This window comes from Ceratotherium simum, chromosome 5, assembly GCF_057802395.1.
Source record: "Ceratotherium simum simum isolate JZ-2026a chromosome 5, ASM5780239v1, whole genome shotgun sequence".
Taxonomy (NCBI): domain Eukaryota; kingdom Metazoa; phylum Chordata; class Mammalia; order Perissodactyla; family Rhinocerotidae; genus Ceratotherium; species Ceratotherium simum.
In genome coordinates, this window is record NC_141904.1 from 37330306 (window position 1) to 37342948 (window position 12643).

The 12643-nt window shown below is 39.8% G+C and overlaps 1 protein-coding gene across 4 annotated transcripts in view; it reads right to left on the reverse strand.

Moving 5' to 3' along the window:
- The window catches only part of UBP1 (upstream binding protein 1), a 56149-nt gene that overhangs the window by 4996 nt on the left and 38510 nt on the right, over positions 1–12643 (reverse strand). For 2 of the 4 annotated variants that reach the window (XM_004419472.3, XM_004419471.3), the window contains 6 exons: positions 9582–9685; positions 7203–7257; positions 6853–6946; positions 3964–4054; positions 3073–3191; positions 419–561 (listed from right to left, as the gene is read on the reverse strand). In XM_004419472.3, the coding sequence (XP_004419529.1) occupies positions 419–561; positions 3073–3191; positions 3964–4054; positions 6853–6946; positions 7203–7257; positions 9582–9685 (606 nt within the window). Of the gene's footprint in view, positions 1–418; positions 562–3072; positions 3192–3353; positions 3426–3657; positions 3791–3963; positions 4055–6852; positions 6947–7202; positions 7258–9581; positions 9686–12643 lie in introns of those variants that run through there. The other 2 variants (XR_015552186.1, XR_015552187.1) reach the window with 2 other exon arrangements.

Here is a 12643-nt window from a genome sequence, read left to right on the forward strand (position 1 = left end):
TATTACTTGCTTGTCACTCAGCACTAGGGGGAAAAACTGTACTTCTAATCTTATTGTTTTTTAAAATTAGTCATCAAATAGCGGACAAAAGGAAAACACATCCAAATACCTCTCTTCATAAAAAGGGCCAAAGCCCCCACTCACCCAGAAGTCTCCCAGTGAGTGTCTGAATTCACAAGGTGGGGGTGGGGGTGGGGGACCACAGTTCTCCCTGATTTGTATTCTTGTATCACTAGGATACCTGAAACTCTTGGTTATAAATTCTCACAAATTTTGATCCCCAAACTCTCTGAAAACAACTCTCATGAGTAGTTGGCAAAAGAGGTCACAGAATTTTTCCATAGGTCTGCAATGATATATATAAAAGTAAACACCAGTGTGAACGGGAAAAGCAAGAGGGCTTGCCAGTTCAAGTTACCTGATCGCTAACAAGAATGTGAATACCAATGGGACCCTGTCTGTAAACCTGGTTAATTTGGTGGAAAGGAATATTAAACACCAATGCAAGTTTTCGAGCGACTTCTGAGGCAACCATTTCTTCCAAGTAGATTGCATGATAAACTGAAATAAAAAATAAAAACAGCATTTTAGGAGTAATCTTCGATCTGTTTTCTACCTAATCTAAAGGAAGATCACACCTTTTAAAGTACTAAAAAAATAAAACACAAAAATAAAAATGGGAACAAACTGATATTTCTTTCCCCCTTATCACCCATCTGAACTACAATAATACATTAAGTATTTATGCTCACACATATATAATTTAATAACCAGTAACAATAATCTCTGTACAAAAGGATTTGAGGTTTTAATGTCTCTTAAAAACAAACAGGAATTGACTGCAAATGGGCACAGGGGATCTTTTTGGAGTAAGATTGTGGTCATGTCTGCAAGACTGTAAATTTACTAAAATATCACTGAATTGTATACTAATAATGGGAGGATTTTATGGTATATAAATTATACCTCAAGAAAGCTGTTTTCAAAAATGATATGTGTTTCTAGCAATATATAAAAAGAACCCTATAAGGGTCATAGTTTTTGATTCAGTAATCCTACTAGTCGGAATTTATCCTAAGAAATAAAAGCTACCTCTCTCCCCTCCGCCAGAGAATTAAAAACAGTGTAAAAGAGGGCCGGCCCCATGGCTTAGCGGTTAAGTGCTCACGCTCTGCTGCTGGCGGCCCGGGTTCAGATCCCGGGTGCACACCGATGCACCGGTTCTCCGGCCATGCTGAGGCCGCGTCCCACATGCAGCAACTAGAAGGATGTGCAGCTATGACATACAACTATCTACTGGGGCTTTGGGTGGAAAAAAATAAATTAATCAATCTAAAAAAAAAAAAAAACACACAAGCCAGTGTAAAAGAGGCCACAGGAAAAGCTATGGATGTGGACAATGAAGCCTAGTTCTTCTTTACAAAAAGTCCTAGTCCACCCATGTTCTGTGTTTCTGGAACATGTAACTTAGCAGCAGACGCTGTCTGCACAGCACCAGACTGTGCAGCTGCCGTGCGTCTGCCTCTGTCGCTCCCGCTCCCATACCGGTTCAGGCCTGACACCCATCAGGAGTATCAGTGCTGGAGCTTTGCTTCTCCAAACAAGGGTTTTTCCTTGTTGTGTTTATGAGTACAGAAACCTTTGCTAATTATACTTTATGAAAAGCTTAGAATTTAGAACTACAGTTAAAAATTATACAGATAATCTAGTGCAGGGGTCACCAAACTACAGCCTGTGCGGGCCAAACTCTGCCTTCCACTTATTCTTTTAAAATGAAATTTTGTCAGAACATGGCCACGCGCATCGTCTCAGATTGTCTATGGTGGCTGCAGCACTACACAGCAGAGCTGAGTGGGACGAGACCCGGCGGTCCGCAGAATCAGTGCGATTGACTACCTGGCCTTTCAGAGAAAAGGTCTGCTGCCTCTGATCTAGGGTTAAGTTCAGCAGTATTTCCACACACTCCTCCACAAACACTCACGTTTAAGGATACGCCTTCCAAAATATTTACAATCCTGACCACAGGTAAATGATACAGAAGATCTTGATGATACATGGAGAGCTCCTTTAGACTTTTTATCCTTTTAGACTAAGACTTTGTATCTTTAGTCTTAAAATTCACAGCTTTTGAAGTCAAAATGATACCAAATGGAAAGCTCACAACATGCTTTCCTTGGGATTCTGCCGTAAAATTCAAACAGCTAAGTATTTTTCAGCATTCTACCCATTATTAGGGCAAATAACTGCCTCTTTGAATTCCATAACACATTTTTCTCTGAAAAGTTCTGGGTTTGTTGCCCTTATTTTGTTTCAGAATGTGGGAAGAGGGAAGATATTTCCACACACCACCCTGCAAATGAGAAAATATATGCTGTAAAAAAATGCTTTGTTTTTTAAGGACCATATTTAGAGGAGGGGAGAAGGACCAGGATTTTTCTCTCTGCCCTAATCCAGCACTCTATCATACAATTACGGCAAACCTGCAGGATGAGAAGCCCTCCCAATTCTCAGGAGAGTAACGACATAGAGTATATTTACAACAACACAAGGACACGGCACCAACTCACCATAGAGAGCTCAGTGCTGGCCAGACGCTTGTCTGAGACAAGTGCACACACTTAGTCTTGTTACATCTTTGCACATGTGATATTTTAAGTTTATTCCCCATTCAGTAAAAAGGAAAAAAAGAAAAGAGAAACCCTCCTGCTTTCTTGCCAAGGTGCAAATGTTACATTCATCACTTCAGTAAATATGAGATTAAAAAACAACAGCAGCAGCAAAACCCCAAAGCATTCAAGCTAGTCTTTCACTTGTTAGATATTTCTGGCATGAAGGACCATATAAAAAAGATCCATAGTGTGGCTGAAATAACCGAGAAAGGCCGACAGTTTCCTCTTCTTCCGAGGACTTGACCCAAGAGCAGCTGCCTCTCACTGCTGTCAGGACTCCTACATCAGCAACTGGGCAGTCCTGATCCAACAGGAGTCCTTCCAAGCCCTGCTCAGTCTTTCCCGTTTCTGCCTCAGTGTCAGAAAGGGAGTGACAGGAAGCTGAGGTGCCCTCGATACCCACCGTAAGGTGTCCCACTGCCATTCTCGCCTCCACTGCCTGCAGCCTGCTGCTGCCCCTGCAGTGGTGTGCTGCTTGGCTGCTCCTGGCAGACATAGATGGTTAGGCGGGGCCTAACCGACCTGCAATCAGAAGATGCCACTCATGAGCCTGGGAGAGAAAGCTGCCTCACCACATGTACAAATGATAACTACAGGAATCTAAGTTCTATTTCCTTATAAGAACTTTACAATGTTATTTTATTATAGAAAATAATTTACTAATAAAAATATAAAAACACACACCTCACACCAACTATCACAGGTGGTCTAATCTGATGATCCAGACTCTAAACCATTGAGATGGTCTGTCAGATGCTGGTAAATTTAAGTTTCAAGATTAAGTCAGCAATTTAAAATCAGTTAAGATTCAATTTTAATGGAATTCTCATACCACAAGTCTAGAAATAGCAATGATAGTAAATGGATCTTAAAAGCCAGCACAGTTTACGGTTCTATCATTTTAATTCACAATTAGAAGTTTACATTTTTAATAACTATTTAATAGTAGTCAAATGACCTTGAAAACCATAGATTCTGTATAGCTCACCTAAATGAGAAGTTTGTTTTCTTGGCAACAAACCCAGTCGTCTTCAAGAAATCAGTACTGCCCATGTGCATTTCTACCAGTCTTACAGTCTACCTCTGCCCTCATCAGTGCCTGCATCATATCTGGGCCTGCCCTGAAGGTGTACACAAAACAGTCTTCTTGTGAGCACGATGCTGCCGATGCTCGACAGCGCACACAGGCACACGCCAACCCAGCGTGGAAACACATTCTGCCCAAATTCCCCACACGAAGAAAGGTACATTCTTATTTCAAGCAAAACAGTTCCTTTTAAACACAGTATTTTACCTTGACTTCAGTGAATTATAGAGCCGAATTCCATCGGCTGCACCACATATTTGTACTAAATCCTCCTTTGTCAGTTTTAATAAGTCGGCACCTGGAGAACAGCAAAAAGAGATTCTTCTCAAAGAAATGGAAAAAGCTGGCTACTTTATGGTATTTGTCTTCAGACAGTTAAATGTCCTTCAAACTATCACAGGTATCCTGAGTATACACATAAACATGAACAACACAAGAACACACACACACAACCCTGTCCCTCAGAACCAAAGAAAATGCTGGCCCTTCCGTGTCCCAAATCAAGAAGGAGCTTAGAAGCCCCAGAAGCTGGTAAAGCAGATCAATGCGCGGGGCCTATAGGACTGTCTGTTCCTAATACAGGAAGGAGTTCACCGCCTACCTTATTTTGGCTGGGTGGTGGCTATGTGGATAAACATGATAATTAAACTTGAGATCACCCAGACCAATCTTTTGTTTTACAAAAAGAGGAAATGGAAATCCAGAGTTTGGGGGACTTGCTCCAAGTCATACAAGTTGGTAACAGAGCCAGGAGTAGGCCTCTTTATACTGCAACACGCAGTGTAAAGTCAAACATTCTGGAACATAACAACCCTGTCACAGCAGCCAGTTTTAATACAAAAGCATGGCAGAGAATTGCACGTTACACCTTAAGATTTCTCCCATAAATACTTGGTAAATGTAAATGACATGGTATCTAGGATTTGCTTTAAAATACAACAGAAAAGGGGGAGAGGGTAGAGAGCAAGACTGACCAAAGGCTGGTCATTTTTGAAGCTAGGATGGTTTCATGGGAGTTCATCGTAGTCTTCTCTCTACTTTTTGTTTGATTTGTCCATAATCTTTTGTTTCTCCCTTTTATTAATACTCAAGATGTAGTTTAATTGGGAGAATTAACATACTCTCTGGGATTAAGGCATGACTTGCATATGATAAATATCTACTTACATACAACAAAATAATGGGGTTATCTATTTTTGAGGGCTTGAATGTGAGAGCCTAATAACTTTCTAGTTTTTAAGAGAAATAAAGAACAAAGAAGCACATCTCCCACAAGGCACAAGCACTGATGGAGTGGTTTTATGCAAATCAGGTAAGCAAAGACAGGCACACTCTCATCTCTCTACCAGCGCCTAGTACACGCACCTCTGAAAACAGGGCTCACAGCTGTGACCAGAAGTGTGTGTGTGAACATCCTTAACCCATACACAGAACTGGACAGATACTTATGTGTACAACCCTTTCTGAAATGTGAATGCCCAAGAGGCTCAGGTCAAGAAGCCTCACTCTCCTCTTCACCATTCTATTGTTGGGAAGCTTACAGGGTAAGGAAAAGGCAGGAGGCCAAGCCATATGATCAATGCTCACAGTGAAAAGGGCTTAGAACCCTCCAGACGAAAAACATGGATCCATCTAATATACCAGGCATAATCTGGGACCTCCCTCAGTGCCAACTGTCAGAGCTTTCTGTATGTGCTATGCTCTGCATCTGTCTTTCCTATGAGGGTTCAATATGTGTGTGTGCCCCGCAAGTGACATTTCTTAATTCCTAGTTTTTCACAGATAAAAGGCTTTACTTAATCATATAAAAATGTGGCTACCAGCTAGCAAATGACTTTCATTGGCTACTTTAATTTTACAGAGACAAAGAGCTACAGAGGGAATGACTAATCATTGCACAAACCCTACAATAAATGGCTGACGTAATAGGACACCATGTTCTTTGTGAAATCAAGCTTTCCTCTAGGCCAAGTATATGCACACATATGTTCTTAAAAGGCTCAGGCTGGGTTTTTATAGCCCCACGGCACTGTGGGCAAAGCAAAACTGACTGCCACTTCACTGTGGCCCAGAGTTTCTCAGGATGTTTAGCCAGGACATGTTAGTAAGCTTTCTGTAGGAAAAGGGTCCCAGGGCCAAATACGTTTGGGAAATGCTGCCCCTGCCCCACATGGTGTTATCTATTACTGTCCCTCTAGATAGGTTCCCTACAGCACCATTTGGAGAAACACTGCTTGGTCCCTTTTAAAATTCCATCTTAATATTCCCTTAGCTTACCATGCAAGAAAAAATTCACACTTAAGTATATAAAAACCACACCAGAGGACATTCATACCATGTAATACTACACTGCAATAAAGAGGAACAAACTATTGATACACACAACTATGTGGATGGACTGAAGGGCATTATGCTGAACGAGAAGAAGCCAATCTCAAAAGGTCACAAACTATATATGCTTCCATTTATATAACATTCTTGAAATGACCATATCATAGAGACGGAAAACAGATTAATAGTTGCCAGGGATTAGGGATGGTTGGGGAGGATGTGGGCAGCATAAGGGAGATCCTTGTGGTGATGGCACAATTCTGTACCTTAACTTCAGCAGTGGCTGTATGAATCTACATAGGTGATAAAATGACAACTATATACACACATTGCACCAATGTCAATTTCCTGGTTTTGATATTGTACTATAATTATGTAAGAAACTGAGTGAAGAGGATATTGGAACATTTCTGTACTATCTTTGCAACTTAAAGTAAAAATTATCTCAAAATAAAAAGTTAATTAAAAAAATGAAAAAAATTGCATAGAACTATATACACCTATACACAAATGAGGGCACATAAAACTGGTGAAATGGTTAGATTGTACTGATGTCCATTTCCTGGTTTTGATAGTGTACAATAGGTATGCAAGATGTTACCACTGAGGGAAACTGGGTGATAGGTACACAGGACTTTCCTGTACACATTTTGGCAACTTTTTTTTTTATGAATCTATAATTATTTTGAAATTTAAAAATAAATTAAAGTTAATAAAAGCACAGAGATAAGTAAAGCATGCACGTGCACACACACACAAACATACCTGAAAAATTGGAAAACAGTCTTGTGTAGGAAGAGAATCTGTTTTTGAGCAGCCATTGTTGTGTTTCCTGGATCGTGGCTGAAGGCTGAAGTTTCTATTAACAAAGAAAATGAATATAAATAGAAGAAACTCTTGAAACTTAAAAAATATAATCCAAGTCACTGGCATGTTACAAAATAGAACATTTAAACAAAACACAGAAATCCTCCAAGTTTAAAGTCAAAATCACCCAAGAATAGCACAGGTCTGACTATTTAGTGCCCCAAACAATGACTCAAGCCCCTGTCATCAGAGGCTTAAAAATGCAGGACCCTGAAAGCATCTGCTAGTTTTAGGAAAAAGATACTTACTTCACTAGACGCCTGTGAAACTCCATCTCCCTGATGATTTGGGGAAGAAGAATTGCTGGAGAGAAGGAAAGCAAGGATGATTACTAGGATATATATTTTTTAAGACATTAAAGGCTATTAAACTACGTAAATGTAAAATAATACTGTGGGACACAGCAATGTAAATTTGCAATAAGAACACTGGCACAACTGGTCAGCGAGTGAATATGATAAGAAGGTGAATGCAGTTTCTTAATTTGTGCCTCCTCCTTCTATACCTGTTCTAGTAAGAAATTCAAGTTTTATGAAACAGAAGGGTTCCAAATATCTCCAGGGGTGCTAGGAAAATGGAAGATACTGATTCATTTGAGTTAGGAAAAAAATGAGAAACCAAATAAGACAAACAGTTGAAAATAACTGCAAAAACATCTACTTTAAGAAAATAATGAACTACAAGAAATGGTATAATGATCCTAACCCAAAATAGAAAATGATATCCCTTTAATACATTTATCCATGACTCAAGAGGGTAGAATTCAAGACAACAAAAGAAACAAACTTGTACCACTATCCTAGTGTTCCTAAGGTAAAATGAAAATGAAAAACAACTCCTCAGGAATGTGGCCACCTTCCTGGTCCTGAGCTCTGACTCCTTTCTTAGCACTTGTAACCTCAATTACTTAGGTTTATTATGTTGTTTACCATCCGTCTCCAGCCACCAGAACTTAAGCTCCTTTGGACAGGGATTTGTCTGTCACTTACCATTTTTTTTTTGTGGAAGATCAGCCCTGAGCTAACATCCGATGCCAATCCTCCTCTTTCTGCTGAGAAAGACTGGCCCTGGGCTAACATCTGTGCCCATCTTCCTCTACTTTACATGCGACACCGCCACAGCATGGCTTGACAAGTGGTGCATCGGTGTGCACCAGAGATCCGAACCTGCGAACCCTGGGCTACCGCAGGGGAGCATGCACACTTAACCACTGTGCCACTGGGCCGGCCATGTCTGTCACTTACATATCACAGCACCTAGAATAGTGCTGGGCACACCATGGGCTCTCAGGAAATATCAGGTCAACTAGTGACTACATGAATTCACAGCTCATCTCTAAAATCATAATCAATTATTAGGATTATTCAGATTGGACTGACTGTGAAACTAGAAGAGTTCCCCTACATAATAATACGCTGGGCTCCTTCTCTCCTGTGTCTCTGTATCTAACAGTGTTTTTCTACTCTAAAGCACAGTAACCTACATGAAAACAAGCTGCCTCTGTAGTCTGTCCATCTCCTCAGGGAAAAAGCATGTTTTTGTTTGTTTTCTCATGAGTGTTTGTGTTGCCTCAAAACTCACACATTGAAACCTTACCCCCCAATGTAATATACAGCATTAGGAGGTGGGGCCTTTGGGAGGTAATGATCATTAAATGAGGTCATAAGGGTGGAGCCCCCAGGAATGGGATTAGTGGCTTTCTAAGAGTCGAGAGAGGTTGCTTCCTCTGCTCTCCTCTTCACCATGTGAGGATACAAGTCGGCAGTCTGCAACCTGTAAGAGATTGCTCACCAGAACCTGACCATGCTGGCACCCTGATCTCAGACCTCCAGCCTGCAGAACTGTGAGAAACAAACTTCTGTTGTTTATAAGCCACCCAGTCTGTGGTATTCTGTTACAGCAGCCTGAGCTGACTAAGAAAGACCTTGTCAGCATGACTAGAGTATAAAAAAGATCTGACCTACTCCACATTAGTTCTTCAGCAAAGCCCCAGGCATGGAGCGCTCCCCCGTGGCACCACTGCAGCATCTTCATGATGCCCGAGACGCCTCTCCTGCTCCCACCCGGGGCTCACTAGATTCTCAGTTGCCAGTCAAGGCCAGATAACAGAATAAAACAAAGTCCACCATTCCCATTTCTAAAACCATAGTAAGTCTTTAGAAATTGAAAACCTTCACGTTTAAAGACTTAATTAAAAAAAAATAGTGTGTCTGTTGGGAGGGAGAATAGGGCAGAAAATAACTCTGATATGGTGAGCATTAAAGACAAGTGTACTTTGTCATAAATGCAATCTCACATATTCAAGTCTCAGTGTCACCTTAATAACTCACTGGCCTCTCTCTATTCATGAAGGCCATTAATGCTGTTTTCATCTCACAAAGAATGTATCTTGAAAATGCCTCCTTTTCTACAATTTCCATAGTTGTGAATGTGTGAGAAATAAGGGGCTAGGAGCAAAAAGGCTGGTGGGTGAAGAAAAGATAATTTTCCTCTGAAAATGAGGTACAGGCTATTTCCCATTACTATATACTTCAGATTAAAAAAAAAAAAAAAAAGTTGCTGTAAATTGAGAGAAATGGAAAGGAAGGAGCATGAGCCTCAGGCACATAATTACACAAACCAGATACCTGTCTGGGACACTGCAAGTGCTCTGCTGTGGGGAGGTGAAAGTGGGCGCTGCAGAAGGACTGCTATTCACATAGGCTGTGGGAGTATCGGGCCATGGAGAACACTAAGGATAGAAACAAAAATAAATTAATGATATGTTTCTAAAGTATGTGGAAGAAATATTCTTGTAATTCACTCTCTAGTCTGGCCAAATGCAAGATTATAAAACACAAGACACCTGACACTCATCAAGCAAACTCACAGAAACATATCAAATCTACTTCTGTGCAGCAAGGAAAAATTTTACCTGCTATATGCGTCTAGATACTGATTAATCTTAGGGAAGACCTGAAGTGATGATAGCAGCAAAAATTTATAAAGGCATCTTAAATATATACTCATGTACAATTTGCTTTCCAGAACTTTCACCTCCCTCTTTATCAATTCCCCAATAGGTACTTATCTAGATTTAAGAATAGCAGAGGCAAGACAAGATTCATAAGCAACATCTGACGTTGCATGGTGACCAGGACAGGGGCTGTGTCCTACCTAGTGCTCTTTCTGTCCTCTTCTCCAAGGAGCAGTCTCACCAGTACCTATTTGCTTCCTTGATTTCTCTAAGATTAATAATCGCCAAGTAAGACAAGACAGGCCCAGCATCAAAATACATCAACTGTGTATGGTACTGCCTATACCTATCTACATATGTTTATTATTTATATTTTCTGGAAGGGGCATGGTGAACTTAAATATTTTTCAGCCCTCGGCACAATTCTGAGGAAAAATAGAGCAAAAATACAAAGACACATTGGCTGTCAATTAGGAGAGCTGAAAAAGGTAGTCAAAAACATGCTGAGCAGGCCCGAGAGGCCTCAAGTAGACGTCTTCAAACACAAGGTATTGAGGGACTCCATATCACTCCACAGGTGTTCTTTCTAAAATGAATCTGTCTCAGAATGCCCTCAGTTTCCAGGGTTCCCTTTCATAATCAATCTTCTTCCATTTTATACAAAAAAGGCATCATCTCTCACCACGGCCATGAGGTAGAAGACTCTGCCAGAAACTAAGCAAAAGGCCATTCAAAGTTATCAGGACAGATACTAAGAAAGTACATGACTCTAAAAAAAATTCTTCTGCATATCAAGGGGTTTTCACTTCCTCGCTTTCAAAAAAATTCAGGAGAACCTATTGCCAGCTGACACATAACTGAAATAATCTCCTAGATCATATAAAAATAGATCACTGGGATTTGTGGCAGATAACTCAAAAGGAGTTCCAAGACCTGAATGCCACTGCTGAAAGAAAAATAAATCTATCTAAACTAAGTTTCTCTTATCTATAAAAAAAATTTAGAACTTAATTATGTTTCATTGTCTCATCATTCAAGATGTATTTCCAATAACATTTCTGTTTTTACATTTAACAATTATGCATCAAAAATTTGTATGATTTGTTGTTTAGATAAGCCAGTACCAATAATAATAAGTTTTAAATTTCTCAACTGACTTAGCCTTATGGTCACAGGAAATTTTAAAAATTAAATTTCAATTTATAAAAGTTTGTTGTCAAGAAGTAATTAGGGTGATCATGAAAAGATTTTCAGGCATAAAAGTATGTCATATTAGGAAAAAATTATTTAAGGGGAATGGAGGAGAAAACAGGAGATCAAGAAGGAAGAGCAGGGGGCCAGCCCAGTGGCGTAGTGGTTAAGTTCGCACACTCCACTTTGGCGTCCCGGGGTTCGCGAGTTCGGATCCCTGGCATGGACCTACGCACAGCTCATCAAGCCATGCTGTGGCAATCGTCCCACATATAAAGTAGGAGAAGATGAACATGGATATTAGCCCAGGGCCAATCTTCCTCAGCAAAAACAGGAGGATTGACAACAGATGTTAGCTCAGGGCTAACCTTCTTCACCAAAAAAAAAAAAAAAAAAAACAAAAAACAAGGAAGAATAGAGTAAAATTTCAGACTTCACTAAAGAGCTTGATCATGAACTTTTTAAATGAACAATGCTGGGTGTCACATTGCTATGGTATTTAGATTCTAGAGGATACAATTCAAAAGTAATGTAACAGTTTTATCTTAAATTGTAAATACAAATATTCACTATGCCAGAAAATTGTCTCCTTTGCACCCCTTTAAATTTATGATGAAAACTTTCAGATGTCGACCTAAAAATGTGTAAGGGAGTATATTCTTTTTAAAAATTCTTTCCAGTGTAAAAGTGTCAAGACCACTAGTGTGAAGGAGCTAAGAGACTGAAGCACTCTGAGGAAAGAAACCAAGTGTCTCCAATGGTTACAGGAGCTTAAAACGACATGTCTGATGCCTGTAAAAAGCACGGATACAAAGAAAATAAAACAGAAATCCCAGAATCTTAACATTCTTTACAACTACCCATTATGTATCTTCTCAAAAATGGGGAAAATGACTGCAGACTTGATGTTTCAACTACTGTCAACTGTCCAAAAAGAAATCTAATCTGGCTGGACAGCATTGCTAAACTTATTGCATGGCATACCAATTTCATTATAAATGACATTTTACACAATACCCATTCTTTTTAAACTAGGGTCTTTCTGTCTTAGAAAGTAGTACCTCCTCAGCTTACACAGTTTGAGGAACCAAGACCTGGTGAGCCAACTGATAACAACATACAGGTGTCACATGCTCACGGTCATCTCTACTACCTGGAAGATTTTCCTGCTAACACCATCCTTCCCAGATACAAAATATTACAACGTAGCATAACACACACATCTAAATAATGCAAACCTTTTAATATTAAGTCTCTGCAAATTTGCTTTGGCAATTACTGCCAGCTGTTTGAGGAAACGAAGCCATCAAAAAGCTTCAAGTTACAATGGCAGAGTAATATGGCGGAGACACCAAATTTACTGAAACTCCATAAACATACCTACTTCACTTTTCCACATCTAGATTCCTTTAACAGTAGAAAAGGACTTTATAGGTGACATCTAAAACTTGCCCAGTAAATATGAGACTCGATTCACTGAACACTAAAAAACTAGTGTTCAGTGAAAACTGGTCCTGTTGGGAGGCCTCTACTTTTAGAAAA